The sequence below is a fragment of the Mirounga leonina genome, unplaced genomic scaffold, assembly GCF_011800145.1.
Source record: "Mirounga leonina isolate KUSES-001 unplaced genomic scaffold, KU_Mleo_1.0 Mir_347, whole genome shotgun sequence".
In the NCBI taxonomy this organism is placed as follows: Eukaryota; Metazoa; Chordata; class Mammalia; order Carnivora; family Phocidae; genus Mirounga; species Mirounga leonina.
The window spans coordinates 120,847-141,394 of NW_023270696.1; the positions used below are offsets into that span (position 1 = coordinate 120,847).

General features: G+C 42.5%; 1 protein-coding gene across 1 annotated transcript in view; it reads left to right on the forward strand.

Annotated features, from left to right (window-relative positions):
• The first annotated feature begins 15,037 nt into the window (after positions 1-15,037).
• The window catches only part of PRSS38 (serine protease 38), an 18,581-nt gene continuing 13,070 nt past the window's right edge, over positions 15,038-20,548 (forward strand). The window contains exon 1 of the mRNA XM_035029899.1: positions 15,038-15,043. Within this exon, the coding sequence (XP_034885790.1) occupies positions 15,038-15,043 (6 nt within the window). The remainder of the gene's footprint in view (positions 15,044-20,548) is intronic.

Sequence of the window (20,548 nt, forward strand, 5' to 3'; positions counted from 1 at the left end):
CATTTCCAATGGCATTTATGCTTCCACATTCTTTATAAAGATTTCATGATTTCTCCTATTACTGGTACCTCGTTTTTAATAGGAAGGATTTTCTAATTTTATGGGATTACTTTAAGTTCTTGAAATTAAGCACAAGTTTTTATATAATTCGGGTTATCCTCCCCCCCCCTTAGCAATTAGCCTATATGCTTATGATCCACAGGTAAAAAACCCAAAATCAGAATAAAAACTGCTTATTTTATGTATTTTATGCACACATGTTGGCAACATGAGAGATCATGTTTTTTTGCTCTGAATTTAACCAAATTCTCTTTTAATCTCACAAATAGTATGAGCTTAAGCTGATGCCACTTTATGAACTTTAAATATTTTGCAAATTTAAAAATATTCCCTTTGTTCACTTTTTTACTTTGTTTTCTAACACAGGCATTTTTAAAAAGACATTTACTTTGAAATGATTATAAACGTGCAAGAAGGTGCAAACTGCAAAGTACAGAGAGCCCCATGCACCTTGGTCCTTACTAAGTTTTTACCTTTAAAAACCTACATATGTGCAGCTCTGTGCAGCTAGATCCCATGAACAGTGTGGAATTTCTCCATTGCCCATCACCACACACCACCCCTTTAGAATCACACGTCCCCAAAAATCCACTTTTCCATTAAACAACTTCGAAAGTTGTCAAAACCAACTTTCTCAGAACTTTAGGAATTAATCAAAATTTTGACACAAGGAGCATTTTTCTTCTTTTTCAAAATTTTATTTAAATTCTAGTTAGTTAACATACAGTGTAGTATTAGTTTCAGGAGTAGAATCTAGTGGTTCATCGCTTCCATACAACACCCAGTGCTCATTATAACAAGTGCCCTCCTTAATACCCATCACCCAACTATTCCATCCCCCACCCACCTCCCTCCAGCAACCCTTAGTCTGTTCTCAATAATTAAGAGTCTCTATGGTTTGCTTCCCTCTTCTCTTTTTTCCTCCTCCTGTATGTTCACCTGTTTTGTTTCTTAAATTCCACATAATGAGTGAAATAATATGTATTCGTCTTTCTCTGAATGAATTATTTTGCTTAGCATAAAAGCCTCTAGTTCCATCCATGTTCTTGCAAATGGCAAGCTTTCATTTTTTTGATCACCAAGTAATATTCCATTGTATGTATATGCCGCATATTCTTTATCCATTCGTCTGTCGATGGACATCTCGGCTCTTTCCACAGTTTGGCTATTGTGGACACTGTTGCTAGAAACATTGGGGTGCATGTATCCCTTTGAATTAGTGTTTTTGTATTCTTTGGATAATACCTAGTAGTGCAATTGCTGGATTTTAGGGTAGCTCTATTTTTAACTTTTTGAGGAACCTCCACACTGTTTTCCACCGTGGCTGCACGAGTTTGCATCCAAAAAGCATTTAATAAAGGGAACCATGAAAAGGATTATATACCATGATGAAGTGGGATTTATATCCTATCTAAGAAAACATTGCCTAATCTCAAATCATAAAGATCTACCCTTATGTTTTCTTCTAAGAGTTTTATAGTTTTAGCTCTTACATTTAGGTTTATGATCCATTTTTTAAAGTTTATTTATTTAAGTAATCTGTACACCCAATTTGGGGCTCAAACTCATGACCCCGAGATCAAGAGTTGCTTGCCCTACCAACTGAACCAGCCAGGCACCCCTATGATCCATGAATTAAAATTTTTAAGCATGGTGTGAGATAGGGGTCCAATTCATCTTTTGCAGGTGGATATTCAGTGTCCCAGCACCATTTATTGAAAAGATTATTCTGTTCCCATTAAACTGTCTTGACCACAGATAATTGGGTTTGTTTTCCATTGATTTCTATGTATATCCTTATGCCAACATCACACTGTCATGGTGTAACTGAGTAGCTTTGAAATCAGGAATACAAGTCTTCCTTGTTCTTTCTCCAGATTGGTTTCGCAGCTCTGGACTCCTTGAGTTTCCATATGAATTTTAGGATCAGTTTGTTTATTTCTGCAAAGGGGGGCAGCTGGCATTTTTATAGGGATTTCACTGACTCTGTAGATCAACTTGCCATCTTGACAATACTAAGCGTCTGATCTATGCACATTGAACCTCTTTCTATTTTTTAGATATTCTTTAATTCTTTCCACAATGCTTTGTAGTTTTCAGTGCACAAAGCTTCCACATCTTCTGTTTAATTTATTCCTAAATATCTTATTCTTTTTGGTATTATTGTAAATGGAATAGTTTTATTACTTTCATTTCATACTGTTCATTGCTAGAAATTGATTAATTTCTACATATCGATGTATCCTGCAACTATTACAAATTCTAATTATTTTTTAGTGGAATTCCTGAGGGTTTTCTATACACAAGGTCATGTCATCTGCAGGTAGAGATAATCTGATTTCTTACTTTCCAATCTGGATGTCTTTTATTTCTTTTCTTATCTAATTTCTCTGGCTGGAGCCTCGAGCACAATGTTGAGTGGAATAGAATTGGTGAGGTCAGACATCTTGGTCTTGTTCCTCATCTTACAGAAAAAGCACAGTCTTTCACCAGTAATGTTAGCTGTGGGGTTTTTGTAGATCCTCTTTATCAGGTCAAGGAAGTCCCTCCCATTCTTAGTCTGTTGAGTATTTTATTGTAAAAGGGTGTTGATTTTTTCAGATGCTTTTTCTGCACGTATTGAGATGATCATGTGGATTTTGTCCTTAGTCTATTTAATATAGTTTATTACATTGACGTTTGCATCTTAACCCAACCTTCCATTCTTAGCACAAATACCACTTGGTGGTGGTGTATAATGCTTTTATTCTGTTGCTGGATTCATTTGGATAGTAGCTTATTGAAGACTTTTGTTTCTATATCATAAGAGATAGTGGTCTGTAGATCTCTATTCTGTGGTCTTTGTCTGGTCTGGAAAATACTAGCCTTAAGGAATCAATTGAAAACACTCCCTTATTTTCTATCTTTGGAAGAGTCTGTGAATGAGTATTACTTCTTTAAATGTTTGGTAGAATTTACCCCCAAAAGCATCTGGTCTTAGGTTTTTCTTTCTGAGACATCTTAAAATTACTAATTCAATCTCTTGTAATAGGTCTATTCAGACATTCTATTTCTACTGGGGTCAGTTTAGATAGTTCACCCCTTTCTAGGGATCTATCCATTTCATCTCATTTTCTCATTAGTTGGCAAACAGTTGTCAATAGTATTCTCTCACAAACCTTTTTTTGTAAACTATTACTGATTTTGTTATGTGAGTCTTTTGTTTTCATTGTCAGTCTAGCTAAAGGTTTGTCAGTTTTGTTATCTTGTCAAAGAACTTCAGTTTTGTTGATTTTTCTCTATTTTATTTTGTATTTAATTGATTCACTCTCATCTTTATTATCCCCTTACTTTTTTAAAAAAAGATTTTATTTATTTGAGAGAGAGAGAGAATGAGAGAGAGAGAGCACGAGAGAGGGGAGGGTCAGAAGGAGAAGCAGACTCCCCGCCAAGCGGGGAGCCCAACGCAGGACTCGATCCCAGGACTCCAGGATCATGACCTGAGCCGAAGGCAGTCACTTAACCAACTGAGCCACCCAGGCGCCCTATTACCCCCTTACTTTTGTTTGCTGTGGGTTTTGTTTCTGCTTGTTCCTGTTACTTACGGTGGAAGGTTAGGTATTGGTTTGAGATTTCTCTTGTTTTTCATGTGGGCAGTTAAAGCTTTACTTACAAGAGCTGTTTGAGTTACATCTCTTATGCTTTGACACACTGTGATGTTGGGCTTTCATTTTATCTCAAAGTATTTTCTAAGTTATCTTGTGATATTTTCTTTGACCCACTGGTTACTGAGAAGTGTGTTGTTTAATCTCATATTTGCAAATATCCCAGATTTTATTCTATTTCATCTCATTTTGGCTAGAGGACATAATTTGTATGATTTCAGTCCTTTAAATTCATCAAGGTTTATTTTTTGACCTAGCATATGGTCTCTTCTGGAGAATATTCCATGAGTTCTGGAGAAGACATGTATTCTGCTGTTGTTGGACCTGTCAGGTCTGGTTGGCTTACGGTATTGTTCCAGGCTTGTTCATCATGGCTGATCTTCAGCTTAGTCATTTTATCTACTATTGAATGTGGGCTGTTCAAGTATCCAGCTTGTTATTGTCTATTTCTCCCTTCAATTCTGTCAGTTCTTGCAGCATGAATGTTGTTAGATGTTTATATAATTATTGGGACTCTATTGTTAAATGTTTACATATTTATAATTATTGCATCTTCATGATACATGACACAATTCATGATGAATTGACCCTTTTATACTTTTCAGATGTCATTTTTTACCCCTAATAATATATTTTGTTTTGAAGCTCTTGTGATGCCCTGAGCAGAGAATCCAGGCACACATTCTAGACTTCTGACCTACAGAAGTGTGAGATGATAAACACCTGTTTTTATGCAAGCTGATAGGTTTGTGATCATTTGTTATGCACCAATAGGAAATGAATAAGGATTTTAGTACCAAGTGTGAGCTGTTGCCTTAACATATACCTAAGTGCGTGGTGGCTTTGGAATCAGGCAGAGGGTGGTGGCTGGAAGGACTCCGGGGACATGATAGGAAAAGCCTAGATTGGGTTGATGGGAATGCAGTGGGAATGTGGATGCTGGGGGTGTTAGAGATAAGGGTGCTGTTGGGAACTGGGGGAAGGGGGCTCCTCGCTGTGCAGTGGGAGAAGGCTTAGCAAAGCTTGTTTCACAGGGAGGCTGGGTTTCTTCTTGCTCTCACAGAGAAAATGAAAGAGGAAACATAACCAGAGGGAAGATCTATTGAACAAAAAACCCCCAGGGCATGATGGTTTTGGAAATTCCCCTCCATACTGCTGTTTTATAAGCAGTATCCCCTTTACACTGTACAATAGTACTCAGTCACATCAATGTGGTAGTTTGTGCACATCTTCCTGTGTGATTTCCTTACCCACCCATGTCCTCTGTGCTGTTAGTATCAGAAATATTACATGTTTTTGTTACTGACCCCAAATACAAGTATGTATGTATTGCCTTATGGAACTGCTTTTTTTTTCAAGATTTTATTTATTTATTCATGAGAGACAGAGAGAGAGACAGAGGCAGAGGGAGAAGCAGACTCCCCGCAGATCAGGGAGCCCGATGCGGGACTCAATCCCAGAACCCTGGGATCATGACCTGAGCTGAAGGCAGACACTTAACCAACAGCCACCCAGGCGTCCCTGCAACGGCTTTTTAAACAAGTTAAAGGGGTCGTAAGAGAATATGCAGTATGTAGTGTCTTTCCCCCCAAAGATTTATTTATTTGAGAGAGAGAGCTAGCAGGAGGGACAGAGTAAGAGGGAGAGAGAATCTCATGCAGACTCTGTGCTGAGCACAGAGCCTGACACGGGGCTTGATCTCACAATCCTGAGATCATAACCGGAGCTGAAACCAAGAATCAGACACTTAACTGACACTTAACTGACTGCACCACCCATTATGTGGTATCTTAGGATGAGCTATAAAAGTACCTATCACAGAGTGTTTCATTTCTTCATGTGCATCCTAATTGCCATCTATTGTCACATGCTTTCAACACAAAGAATTTTCCTTAATAAATCTCGTGAAGCAAGTCTGCTAGCACCAAATTCTCTCAGCTCTTGTTTATCTGGGAATGTTTTTATTATGCCTTCATTTTTTTTAAGATAGTTTTGCTGGATATAAAAATCTTCGTTGATAGTTTTTTTCCCTCACCAGCACTTTGAATGTTATTTGCTTCCTTCTGACTGCCATTGTTGACTTATGAATACTGTTTAAAATATCTGTGGTGATTGTTTATAGCAGCATTATCTGCAATAGCCAAATTATGGAAACAGCCTAAGTGTCCATCAACTGATGAATGGATAAAGAAGAGATAGCATATTTATACAATGGAATATTACTCAGCCAAAAAAATGAATGAATCTTTCCATTTGCAACAACATGGATGGAGTGAGAGAGTATTATGCTAATTAAAATGTTTGCCAGAGAAAGATAAATAACATGATTTCACTCATATATGGAATTTATGAACTAAAACAAATGAACAAAATGGAAAAAAAATAAGAGAAAGGGAAGTAAACCAAGAAACAGACTCAACTATAGAGAACAAGCTGATGGTTACCAGAGGGTAGGTGGGGGGGTGATGGGTAAAATAGGTAATGGGGATTGAAGAGTGCACTTGCTGTGATGAGCACTGGGTGCTGTATGGAAGTTTGAATCACTATATTGTATACCTGAAACTAATATTACACTGTATGTTAAATAACTGGAATTTAAATAAAAACTTAAAAAAAAATAAAAAAAAATATCTGTGGTGATGAAATGCCTCAATTGTTTTTGCCTGAGATAGTCTTTACTTCTTTTTTTCAAGATTATGGTTTTGTTATTGTTGTTGTTGTTTAAGTAATCTCTACACCCAGTGTGGGGCTTGAACTCATGACCTCAAGATCAAGAGTCACATGCTCCACTGACCAAACCAGCCAGGTGCCCCTGAGGAAATCTTTACTTCCATTTCACTTTTGAAGGATAATTTCACTAAATACAGAATTCTAGGTCAGTGGGGATTTTCCTTTCTCAACATTTTAAATATCCCACTGCAGTCTCTTCTTGCATGCATAGTTTCTGATGAAAAGTTGGATGTAGTTCTTGACATTGCTCCTCTACCAGCAAGATTTTTCCCTCTGATGTCTTTCAAGATTTCCTGTTTTTAATTTTCTGCTGCAATGAATATGATATGTCTAGGTGTATATTTTTTCATTCATCCTATTTGATGTTCTATGAGGTTCCTGGATCTGTGGTTTGGTGTCTATCATTAGTTTTGGGAAATTCTCAGTCATTATGGCTTCAAATATTTTTTCTATTCCTTTCTTTCTTTCCTTTCCTCCTGATATTCCCATTATGTGTACATCACATCTCTTGTGATTGTCCCATGGTTTGGGGGCATTCTGGTTTTTTTCATTTTTTTCTACTTGCCTGTTGGTTTGGACACATCTTTGGCATCTGTGACTGTCCCCTTGGCTGTGTCTAGTCTGCTGATGAGCCCAGCAAAGGCAGTCTTCATTTTTGTGACAGAATTTTGATTTCTAACATTTCCTTTTAAACCCCTCCTTAGCACTTCTTTCTCTCTGCTCACACTGCCCGTCTGTTTCTGATGCGGTCTGCTTTATCTATCAGAGCCCTTAGTGTATGAGTCATAGTTTACATTCCTGGTCTGGTAATTCCAGCACCTTTTCCACCTCCAGGTCTGGTTCTGGTGCGGCTCTGTCTCTTCAAACTGTGTTTGGTCCTTCAGTGTGCCTTGTAACTATTGTCAAAGCTGACGTGATGTGTGGGTAAAGGGCCTTTAGTGTGAGGCTTTGTTTACCTGGCTGTGTTCACTGTGTGCTACAATTGTGGGCCTGAGGACAGACTTCCTGTGGCATCCCTAATTATTTTGTTGTAAAATACACATAACATAAAGTTTACCATCCTAACCATTTTAAAGTGTACAGTTCAGTGGCATTAATTACATTCTCATTACAGTGCAGCCATCTTGCAAAATTAAGACTTTATACCCATTAAATAATACCTCCCCATTCTCTTATCCCCAGCCCCTGGCCACCACCACTGTACTTTCTGTGTCTATTTGACTACTCTAGGGTCCTCATGTAAGTGGAATCCTACAGTATTTGTCATTTTGTGACTGCTTATTTCACATAACACAATGTCCTCAAGGTTCATCTAGGTTGTACCATGTGTCAGAAGTTCCCTCTTTTTAAGGCAGAATAACATTCCATTCTATGTATAGACCATGTTTTGGTAGTCCATTCATCCACTGATGGACACATGGGTGGCTTCCATATTTTAACTACTGTGAATAATGCTGCTATGAATATGGGTGTACAAATATCTCTTCGATATCCTGCTTTCAGTTCTTTGGGGTATGTACCCAGCAGTGGCATTGATGGGTCATGTGGTAATTCTAGGTGTAATTTTTTAAGAATGGTTGTACTAGGGGCGCCTGGGTGGCTCAGTCATTAAGCGTCTGCTTTGGCTCAGGTCATGATCCCGGGGTCCTGGGATCGAGCCCCGCATCGGGCTCCCTGCTCTGCGGCAATCCTGCTTCTCCCTCTCCCACTCCCCCTGCTTGTGTTCCCTCTCTCGCTGTCTCTCTCTCTGTCAAATAAATAAATAAAATCTTTAAAAAAAAAGAAAAGAATGGCTGTACTATTTTTCCACAGTGGCTGCACCATTTTATATTCCAACTGACAGTGCATGAGGGTTCCAGTTTCTCCACATCTGCACCAACAATTGTTAGTTTCTGCTTTGATTTTTTTTTTAATTCTCCTCATTGTGAGTTGTGTTTTCTCACTTCTTTACCTGCCCAGTGTTCTTTGAGTGGATACCAGATACTGTGAGTTTCACCTTGTTGGTGCAGGATATTTTTTTATTCCTACACATCTTTCTCAGCTCTGATCTGGGATGTATTGAAGTTACTTGAATATAGACAGGTCTTTCAGGTCTTGCTTTTGGGATTGTTAGGTGGGTCTGTGTGGAGCTCAGTCTGGGGCTCATTATTCCACACTTTTGCAGTGACAACTCAAGGAGCATTCTATTCTGTGCTTTGTGAATTATGAGCTCTTCGAGGCTGGCTGATGGGATCATTATTCCCGGCCCTATGTGAAAACTGGGTACCGTTCCCTCTCATTCTTCTGGAAGATTCTTTAGCAGGCTTCAGGCAGTTTTTGCATGCATTTGTGGTGATCAGTTCTCAGCTGACCCACAGGGGGTCCTTTTCAATTCTCCACAGTTCACCTCTGTGTAGCTCTCATGACTGTGGTTCTCTGTGTGGAGACTTTGGGCCACCATGGTGTACTGTGACTCAGGCAGGTTCTTTTCCAGGCCTCTTCCAGGAGCCTTCTTCCTGTGCTGTGGCCTGGAAGCTGAGACAATCCCAGGGCTCTTCCAGTTATTTCCTGTGTCTCGGGGATTACAGTCATGCACTGCCTGATATCCAGGTCCTGACAACCAGTTTCCTATATTTATTCTTTTTGTAGTTCTTGGTGGTTTCAGATGGAAGGTAAGTCTGTCCCAGTTACTCCATCTTAGCCAGAATCAGAGTTTCTTCTTATTTTATTCGAACCAAAATCAAAACAAAATCGCACTTTTTCCTTAAAAAATATACACACCAATAGCACTGAAATACATTCATGCTTCTTTTCTGAATTTCCCTTTTCCCTTCCCATTCTGGGTGGTTTCTTCCGACTTGCATTCTGGTCCACAGAGTCCCTCTTCACCTGGGTCTAAGCTGTTATTAATTCCATTTGATGAGTTCTGAATCTTGATTTTTGTGGTTTTCATTTCTGAAAGTTCTATTTGGTTCCTTTTCAAACCTACTCTGTCAAATTTATAGTTTTCAGTTGTTGCAGAAGTTTAACAGGCCTGGCTTTATCCCCTTGAACATAGTAAGCACACTTGTTTTACAGTTTCTGGCTTATAACTCGAGTATCTGGGTTTCTTCAGATCTGTTTTTCTGCTGGTTCTCAGTCATGGCATATCATCTCATGTTTCTGTTCATCTTTGTTTGTATGCTGAAATGATATTTAAATGTCGTTTTCAGAAATAATCTCAGGTCCAGGGTGATGTGCCTGTTATCCTAAGAGGATTTCTGCTTGCTTCTCTGAGGGCAGGGTGCACTAGCAATCTGGAGCCCCCTTACACCAAGTTTGGGTTTGAGATTTTCCAAGCCGCCATGTCATTCAAGGCTGGGCTGCAGTCCATGGGAGAGCTGGCTCACCACTCACTCCCTCCTGGGAGACATCCCATCTTGTCTGCCGCACAGGGCAGGTGTGGCTTACCATGGTCTACACCCTTGGCAAACCCTGGCCTCCTACTGTTGCTTCCCTAACCCCAAACACTGCCAAAAGTGACACCACAAAGCTGCTCTTTCTGAAAAAGCAGGAGCACCTTTGACTGCTTGACTCACCTCCCCACCTCCTTGCTCCCCTAAGCCTGGTGATTCATCACCATGATTTAGATGTGTTCTGCCTCTGTGAGGATGACGTCTACGTGTTGTCTTCATGGGAAGGCCCTTATTACACCATTTGCCATTATAGGAAACCTGTCCGTATATTAAACTAAATGTTTTAAAGTGTTCTCATTGTTTATTTCTGTATAGTGTGAGGTGGTATTCTTAGTTCCTTTCCCCAAGTGGTAGCTACTTTTCCAAGAACATTTTACCAAACACCTCCTCCTCTCCCACTGACCTCCCATACCACCTCGGTTTTGTGTCAAACTTCCACACACAGGAAGACCCAGTCTTGCACTCAGTTCCACCGTCAGTTGTCCAGTACCAGCCAGCTCCTGTGCCAGCATCAGCACCACTGGGTTTTCACTACTATGGCATCATAATAAGACTTGGTATTTGAAGGGAAAATTTATGTCTTATTCTTATTGGATCTTAGCCTTCCACATGAATTATAACTTTCAAGACCAGTCTTTAGTGTACGTTTAAAAACTATCCCAGACTTGTATATGTGTGTGTGTCGCTTGAAACAACACAAATTTATTCTTTGACAGTTCTGAGGTCAGGGGTCTGAAGTGAGTCTGATGGGGCTACAATCAACAATTGTGTTTGCAGGGCTGGTTCTTTTTGGAAGATAACCCACTCCTTGCTGCTTATAACTTCCAGAGGCTGCCACATGCCTTGGCCAATGACCATGTCACTCAACCTCTACTTCATGGTTACCCACTGCCTTCTCTTACAAGAATCCTCCTCCCTGGGACGCCTGGGTGGCTCAGTCGGTTGGGCGGCTGCCTTCAGCCCAGGTCATGGTGCCAGGGTCCTGGGATCGAGTCCCACATGGGCTCCTTGCTCAGCGGGGAGCCTGCTTCTCCCTCTCTCTCTCTCTGCTTGTGCTCTGTCAAATAAATAAAATCTTTTTTTTTTTAAAGATTTTATTTATTTATCTGAGAGAGAGAGAATGAGAGAGAGCACATGAGAGGGGGGAGGGTCAGAGGGAGAAGCAGACTCCCTGCCGAGCAGGGAGCCCGATGCGGGACTCGATCCAGGGACTCCAGGATCATGACCTGAGCCGAAGGCAGTTGCTTAACCAACTGAGCCACCCAGGCACCCTAAATAAAATCTTAAAAAAAAAAAAAGAATCCTCCTCCCTATCTTGTATAAAGACCCTTGTGTTTTCACACTGCGCCAATATGGATAATCCAAGAAAATCTCCCCCATCTCAATGCTTAATCACACCTGCAAAGTCCCCTTTACCATGAGAGGTACATTTTCACAGGTCATGGGGATTAGGATGTTGACAACTTTGGGGACCCATTCCTGTCTGCCATGCCACTCAAGTAATTGCTATGTCATATTTTGACTAGATTCACATTAGTCATATAGATTGATTTAGAGACAGGTACATTTATTACATTAAGCCTTTATATCCATGAACATTAGATATTTCTCCATTCATTTGTCTTTAACATCTCAATAAACTTTTATAATTTTTCTGACCCTTTGTTAGCTCATCCTAAATCCTTAAACATTCAGTTGTATGTAAACATTGTCATATTTTTAAGCATGTGTCCCAGATTTTGTTGCTTATGTATACACATATGATGGCTTACATTTGATCTAAAATCTAGGAAACTTGCTAAATTCTCCTACTACTAGAATAATTTGTAAATTCTTCTGAATTATCCACATAGACAACCAGATCATTTGTATGACACATTGGTTCCAAACTCTTCCACTCTCAGCATTTGATTTTCTTAGTTTCATAATACAGGAATGTAATGAGGCAATAATATTCATATATATGTATAAAATTTACATTAATACAATAAAAAGACAAGCTCACTTCAAGAGAGTAGGAAAGCATTTAATAATGGGCATTAAAAATACATGATTAAAAACTACTAATGGGGTACCTGGGTGGTTCAGTCGGTTAAGTGGCAGCCTTCAGCTCGGGTCATGATCCCAGAGTACTGGGATCAAGTCCCGGGTCAGGCTCCCTGCTCAGTGGAGAGCCTGCTTCTCCCTCTCCCTCTGCTGCCTCTCTACCTATTCTATCTCTCCGTCAAAAAAATAAATAAAATCTTCTAAAAAAAATTACTAAGGCTAAAAGACAAAACTTCCCTAACTTTAAGAAGAGATGCTTTAAAAACTGACAACAGGGACTCCTGGGCGGCTCAGTCAGTGAAGCATCTGCCTTCGGCTTGGGTCATGACCCCAGGGTCCTGGGATCCTGTCCCGCATCAGGTTCTCTGCTTCTCCCCCTCCCTCCGCCTGTTGGGCTGCCTGCTTGTGCATGCTCGCTCTCTCAAATAATTTTTTTAAAAATTGACAACAAAGGTATGGAAAACATTACCATAAATGAAGAAAACCTAGGGTTATTCACTGTATAATCAGTAAGAGAGGTGTTATAACTATTCTGTATGACCCTGGGGAGAACCTAGGGTCAATCGCTGTATAATCAGGACTAGGACAGGTGCTGTCACTGTTCTGTATGACCCTGGGGAGAACCTAGGGTCAATCGCTATATAGTCTGGACTAGGAAAGGTTGCTTCATCGTTCTTGTTGACCTGTTCCATTAATATATGCTTCTAGCTCCTGGGTGAGCGCTGTTCACGGTCTACCTCAGCCCTGACCATTTCCATGCATCCTGGTGCCCTCATGTACAGAAGTGAGAAAGTAAGCTCCTCAAGTGTCTCCATGAATAGCAGATGCGTGACGAAGCCCTGGTCCATGCTGCATGTTGCCATACATCCTTCACATCCTTTCCCAGTCCATAATTCATTTTCCTGGCTTGTTGTTCACACCTGATAGTTTCCTTGGGTTTTGATGAAAGAAGGGGGGGTGATCCTCTAGCTGCTCGCCCTAAGCTCTTCCTCCGGCAGGCTTAAAGTCAGAGTTTCCACAGGAGACTGATAGGCATGGGTGTCCTGGTGCTCACTTTATGGTCTTCCCCTGGAAGAGTTCAAGATGACATGCCATGTGCGAAGAGGACAGAACAAAGGTGTCTGGTGAGGCAGTTGCCGCCATGAGTGTGAGTGTTGTGACAGAAATGAGAGGGGAAAGCTAATGGTTCTGAAATGCTTTAGCTTTTAGGGGACAGCTTTCTCCAACAGGAGGCTGCATTGAAGTCTAAGTATGCAACACTCCACACTCTGGCCTGGAAGATGAGGACACACCTGCAGAGACTCACCTGGAACAAGGAAGGGCAGGCAGAAAAGGCAGCCCCGCCCCAGCCAGGGGTGCCCAGGAGTGCTGAAAGCAGCCCAGGACCACAAGTTTGTTAGATCAGGATGGTGTAAAGGAAGAGGGAATGTGGCCATGGGCACCCTGGCCTGATGGAGCATGGGTAGTTGGGGTTGCGTGGGTCCTCTCTTATCAGCTCTCCTTTGTCCTTTGGGGCTTCTGGCTCTGCAGGGCAGCGTTGGTGACCCCTGCAGCAGAGAAGCATTACCTCCGGGCCGTGAGCATTCTACGAGCAGAAGGAGGGCTAGGACCTGTCTCCAGGGCAGAGGGTCTGGGAGTGGCAAGCACCGCGGCTTGCCACACCTGCAGGAGTCAGCCGGACCCAGATCTTGGCTGTGTCTAGCACAGCCACCTGCACACCTGGGGACCAAGCTGTGACTACCAGAGACAGGCAAGCCCAGCTCTTTCGAGCTCAGACCAAACTACTTCTTTCTTCCCAGGGTGCTATACTTACAACTACAAATTGGAATGATGATCTGTCCTAAACTGCTCCAGGATAAATGAAAACATGCTATGTCTGTATGCTTCATCGATGTTGCTAGCCACACGGAATGGGTCAGGGTGCCTCTGGAGAGCTGTTGCCCGCCCACCTCTTGCACCCAACCCAACAGGGTGCAGGCGCCAGCCCTGTGGGCACATCCCACACCTGGTCACCATGCTCTTCCCTCCACCACGAACTGAAAGGCTCATCCCCTTCCTCAAGACCTTCTTCCAAGGCCACTTCCCCATCCACCACCCCCCCCCGCCCCCATGCTCTTGCCTTTTCAAATTGGGTAGCTTTCTTCTCTAAGTGCTCTTACCTTCTGCCAACTGCATGGAAGGTCCAAGGGGCAGGGCTCCAGCCTGGGGTCTGGGGCGAGCTGAGGAGGAGTTCAGGGTGTTAGACCCCCTGAAGGAAGGGCACTGATGTGAAGGGCCTTGAAGGGCAGTGGTCCTAAAGGACAATGAACGGGATGAAGATTTCCAGAGATCAGATGCAAGAGAACAGTGTTCACTGAATGGTAATTATCACTGAGATACTGACAGATTCCTTGGAAGCTTAGGAGATGAGAGGCCCCACATGAGGGTTTTGCATGTGGCCTTGTGCCCCCAGGACTCTGGTTCCTTCACACAAGTGAACAGAGTCTGTACCAGCAGCCCCGGGCACCACATGAGAATGGAGACATGCAGCTGAAAACAAGAATGGGGAACTATGCACATTTCCCCAAGCCTTCTAGATGAGGCCACCAGCATTGCAGAATGGTAGCATGGACGTCCCTCCTGGCCTGACAGGGGAACCAGGGAAGCCGTGAAAGAAGAAACACCAACCAAAATCACATCAGGGTGGAGTAAGGGTAACACAGACCTGTGTTACACATGCAGTGCATCACCCTGGCATTTCTCATAGAAATCCTTAAAAATAAGAGTTTATGGATGCATAATACTCATGATGAATAGATATTTACATGCTCCTGCCACAAATCACATTTCTTCCCAGATGCATTCCCCATGAAACAACTAAGCCACTGTGCAACCCAGTATTGAAATTACTGGACAGAAGAATATAACTTGAGGAACTGACAAAGGATGGTTTAAAGCTGTCCCTTCTTGATAATTTAAATATATAGGTCAACCCTAAAGAATCAGTGTGATTTAGCTAACCTGACCAAGACAAAAACTCAGGAAAGAAAGTGGAGCCATCACTAGGAACCCTAACGAAATAAAAAGGGGCATGAAGAAAACCAAGAGCAGCTAGACCAAAGGCACACCATCCACCTGTCCACCATGGAGGTGAGGAAGAGTATGTCTGGGACACAGGAGGCTTCTCAGGGTGTCTCCAGCACTACCATGCCCTGTGATTACATTAACAGAAAACAAACAACACAACTCAGGCAGGACCAATGGAAGGTCCTGCAGGAAGGAAGACTTGGGTCACCACACCAGGTCAAGAGCCACAGGTGCTTGCTGAGGGCAAAGGGAATATGGACTGAGGAGGGGACAGAGCACTCCAGATACCAGCAAGGACCACATGGCCATTTGCAGAAACTGTAACTGTTATGAGTAATTTTTCCTCAGTTTGTTAAGGATGTGTGTGTGTGTGTGTGTGTGTTTATAGGGCGTCAAGGAGAAGAGTGAGTGTGTGTGTGTGTGTGTTTATAGGGTGTCAAGGAGAAGAGTGAGAGAGAGTGTGTGTGTGTGTGTGTGTGTGTGTGTGTGTGTTTTTAGGGCGTCAAGGAGAAGAGTGAGCATCACCCATGGACTTTTCATCCCGTCCTGGGAAAAGGTTAGTTCATTTTCAGTTATACTCAGGATGGTTCTATCACCTTAATGGAAATACGACTTCATTATTGTCTTTATTTGAAAATTAACTATGGATTAAAGAGATGTGTATGGGTGCTGAATTGACAAGGAATGGATTGCCACGGTGAATTTTATGTGTCAGCTGGGCTAGGCTATGGTGTCCAATTGTTTGCTCAGATGCTCTCTAGACGTTGCTGTAAAGGTATTTTGTAAATGTGTCAATATTTACAGTGTATTTTAACTAAAGGAGATTACTTAATAAATATACGTGAGTGGGCATCATCTGGCCACTTGATGGCCTTCACAACAAAACTTTGAGGTATCCTGGACAAGTTCTGCTTTAAAACTGCCACATACATGGGGCGCCTGCCTGGGTGGCTCAGATGGTTAAGCGTCTGCCTTCGGCTCAGGTCATGATCTCCGGGTACTGGGTTCGAGCCCCACATCTGGCTTCCTGCTCAGCGGGAAGTCTGCTTCTCTCTCTCTCTCCCTCTGACCCTTCCCACTGCTTGTTCTCTCCCTCTCAAATAAATAAATAAAATCCTAAAAAAAAAAAAAAAAAAGACTGCCACATACAAATCCTGCCTGCGTTTCCAGCCGGCCCACTTGCCCTGCTGATGGCAGACCCAAGATGCAATGTTGAAATCCTGTTGAATTTCCAACCTGCCCACCTGCCCTGCAGATTGCAGACTAAGACCTTAAGTTTGACACTTGTTCGAGTCTCCAGGCTTTCAAATTTGCCAGACCCCAGTCCTGGTCCCAAATCCGTGTTAGTTTCCTGGGGTTGACATAACAAAGTAGCACACATCTGACTTAAAACAATAGAAATTTGTTCTCTCACAGTTCTGGAGCCCAGAAGTCCAAAATCAAGGTGTCAGCAGGGCTCATTGTGTCTGAGGGTTCTGAGGGAGTGTATCTCCATATCCTAGTTTCTCGTGGCTGCTGGAAATCTTTGGTATCCCTTCGCTTGGAGATGCATCACTCCCTCCAATCTCTGCCTCCACAGATTGTGTCTCTGTGCATCTTCGCGTGGCCATCTTTTCTCTCTTCTGCTCATAAGACACTGAGTTTGACCTCATTTTAACTTTAATTACATCTGCAATGACCCTATTTCCAAATAAAGTCACATTCCGAGGTACTGGGAATAGGACTTCAACATATCTGTTGGGGGGACACAATTCAAACCATAACAGACGGTAGTACTCTCCAAGTTGATCTACAGATTCATTGCAGTCCTTATCAAAATTCCAGCTGGGTTTCCTTAGAAATTTACAAGCTGACCTTAAGATTCATATGAAAAAGGGCTCAGAATAGACAAAACAACCTTGGAAAAGAAAAACAAAGTTGGAGGGTTTAATTTTGTGATGACAAACTTACTACAAAACTACTGTAATTGAAACAGTGTGGAACTTGGATTTCTATTCTTATAGAAATACACATCAATAGAACAGAATCAAGGGCCCAGAAATAAACCTTACATTTATGGCCAATCACCTTTTGACAGGGTTCCAAGACAATCAATAGGAAAAAAAATTAGTCTTTTCAACAAATGGTGCTGAGACAAGTGTACATCCACATGCAAAAGAATGAATCCGGACCCCCACCTCACACCATCCTGAAATTTAATTCAAAACGATTATAGGCCTATATATAAGAGCAAAAATTGTAAAACGCTTAGAAGAAAACGTAGGAGTAACGCTTCATGACCTTGGATTAAGCAATGATTTCTTAGATATGACACTAAAAGTACAAATCTCAAAAGAAAATAGATAAATTGGACTTCTTTAAAGTTAAAAATTTTGTGTCATAGAACACACTCAAAAAGGTGAAAAGACAGTCTAACCACTGTGAGAAAGTATTTGCAAATCATAGATCTGATGATACCTGTATCAGAAATAGAGAGCTGTTATAACTCAGTAACTAAAAAAGAATCACTGTGAAACTATCACAAATGGAAGAAAATTCAGTAAAGTAGCATACAAAGAGACAATGGACTTCACAAATAAAACAGTAGCTAGTTAGAAGCTACCAATATCAGTAACAGAAGGGGTTGTTACTACAGGCATTGAAATGATTCAGGGAATATTTTCTAACAACTTTACGGCCATAAATTCAACAACTCAAGTGAAATGGACAATTTCTTTGAAAGGTACAAAATACCTAAACTCCCTCAAAAAGAAACCAATAGCCTAAACAGTCCCATAAGTATTACAGAGCTTATATTCATAGTTTAAAACCCTCAGAACAGAAATTTTGAGGCCCAGTTGGTTTTACTGGCCATCACATGGGTGGAACTCAAATGCATTGTGCTAAGTACAGGACTGTATATATGACATTCTGGGAAAGACAAACGATGTGGATAGAAATCTAGATTCGTGGGTGCCTGGGTGGCTCAGTTGGGTAAGTGAATGCCTTCGGCTCAGGTCATGAGCCTGGAGTCCCGGGATCGAGTCCCGCATCGGGCTCCCTGCTCGGCGGGGAGTCTGCTTCTCCCTCTTACCCTCCCCCCTCTCATGTGCTCTCTCTCATTCTCTCTCTCTCAAATAAATAAAATCTTAAAAAAAAAAAAAAAGAAGAAAGAGGCAAACCAAAAAACCGACTCTTAGCTATAGAGAACGAACTGATGGTTCCCAGAGGGGAGGTGGGTGGGTGGATGGTATAAGGAGGTGGTGGGTATTAAGGAGTGTACTTGTTGTGATAAGCACAAGGTGTTGTATGGAAGTGTTGAATCACTATATTGTTCACCTGAAACTAATATTACATTGTATGTTAACTAACTGGAATTCAAATAAAAGAAATTTTTTTTAAGTCCCTTTAACTTTTCTTGGAAGGCTGGTGTAGTAGGGATGAACCCGTTTAACTTTTGTTTGTCTGGGAAAATCTTTATCTCTCTACCAATTCTGAGTGATAACCTTGCCAGGTAAAATATTCGTCACTGTAGGTTTTTTCCCTTTCAGCTTTTTAAATATATCATGCCACTGGGGCGCCTGGGTGGCTTAGTTGGTTAAGCGACTGCCTTCGGCTCAGGTCATGATCCTGGAGTCCCGGGATCGAGTCCCGCATCGGGCTCCCTGCTCAGCGGGGAGTCTGCTTCTCCCTCTCCCGCTCCCCCCTCTTGTGCTCTCTCTCTCTTTCTCTCTCTCAAATAAATAAATAAAATCTTTAAAAAAAAAAAAAAAAGAAATCTAGATTCGTTATTTCAAGGGATTATGGGCAGAAGGACTCTAAAGGGGCTCAAAGGAACTGGGAAGGCAGTGGAACTCTTCTATAGCTTGACTGTGGTGGTCACATGACTGCAAGCACTTGTCAAAACTTGCATGATTGGATAAATTTTACTGTATATAAGTGATACCCTAATAAGAAAGGTTTTGATCAGGTGGATGGCAGATATGTAAGTAGTAACTGACCTAAGAGAATTGAGCAGGCCATTGAGAAAGTGGAAAACATCCTGAATCCTCTACAAGAACCGGTGTGTCTAGATATGACTGTGGGAGGGAATGGTAAACCCAGGAATGTTGGGCAGAAACTGAGAAGCGGTCATATCCCTAAGTCTTCCCCCAACTCTGTATCTCTGGGCTAATGGACCTCACTGACTCTTGCAGAAATCTGGAGTTCTGTTTTCTTTGAGAGTAACACAGGCAATCCATAATTGAGGGCCCTGGATGCCAAAATTAGGTTAGGAGACGGTATATATACTTAATGCACAATGTTCAGACACAACAACCTTCCACCTGAGCTTCCAGAACCTGCAGCAAGATCCCTGCTATTCAGGAAGGGGTTTGGGGTCATGTGGATGCTTAGAGGGATGTCCTGAAGGTAGGGACATCAGTAGCTCCTCATGATCCACCCAGCACTGCCCACACCCCAGAGCTTCCAATCACTTTTCATTCCAGCAGTCTTAATTTCAAAGGCAAGACAAAGGAATAGCAGACATCGAAGGAAAGCCTCTAACACGGAAATTAAACACCCAATCAATCAAGTGGAAATAGCAGTTTGGAAGAAATTAACTCAGCTGGGAGACGTTCCTTCAGGTTGAGACAAGGATGATGAATACGTTCCATTTTGTTCCTCCAGAAGATTGTGAAGGGTAGATACTAGACAAGGGCCACAGGATTTGAAGAACAACCCAATAGGGAGTTCCCCAGGCTTTTCTCTCCTCCCATGTGTCCAGCTTGGGTGTAGAAGCTGAAACGCCAACACACACACACACACACTCAAGTGCACGCACATGTGCACGCAATAGCCCCAACTGAAGCCGCAGAAAAGGGTGGCCCAACATGATGGAAACCTAACCACCCTGCTTATTCTCAAGGCAAACATGAGAAAATCCGCACCCTTCTGTCCCCCAACAGGCGCTGCAGAAGCTGAGTGCATCCGGGGAAGGCCAACTTTCAGCCCCTTTCCTCACCGTAAGGTGGCCCCTGTGCAGCCAAGTTACCTTGACCTCAGCATTACTGACATTCGGGTCTGGACAATTCTTTGTTCTTGGAAAGCGTCCTGTGCATTATGGGATGCTCAGCAGCATCCCTGAACAACCCACTAGATGCCAGTATCACAGGCCCCCAATTTTGATCATCAACAGTGTATCTAGACATGACCAAGGGTCCCCTGGTTGAGAAGCCATGCTATGTCTCCCACACCCCTCCCGCAGGAAGGACCCTTAGGAAGCTGGACCTATGGTGAGGCCCTCGTGTCTCCCCATCCGCAGCATGAGGCAGCACTCCTCCCCATCACAAGGCTACATGGACGAGACCAAGGTGGAGTCCTGTTATCTGGGACACAGGCAAACGGACAGACCAGAATAGCCCTGCTGTGGGAACCCCACCCCACCCAAATAAGCCGGGATGTGTGTTCTGAGAGACCCCCAAGAGCGGGCTGTCAAGGAGGGAAGAAGAGCCAGAGGGGGCCCCGGGGGAGGGAAGGGGGCCCGGAGGGGGCCGTAGAGGAGGGAAGGGGGCCCGGAGCGGTCCATCCCGGCGGGAAGGGGGCCCAGAG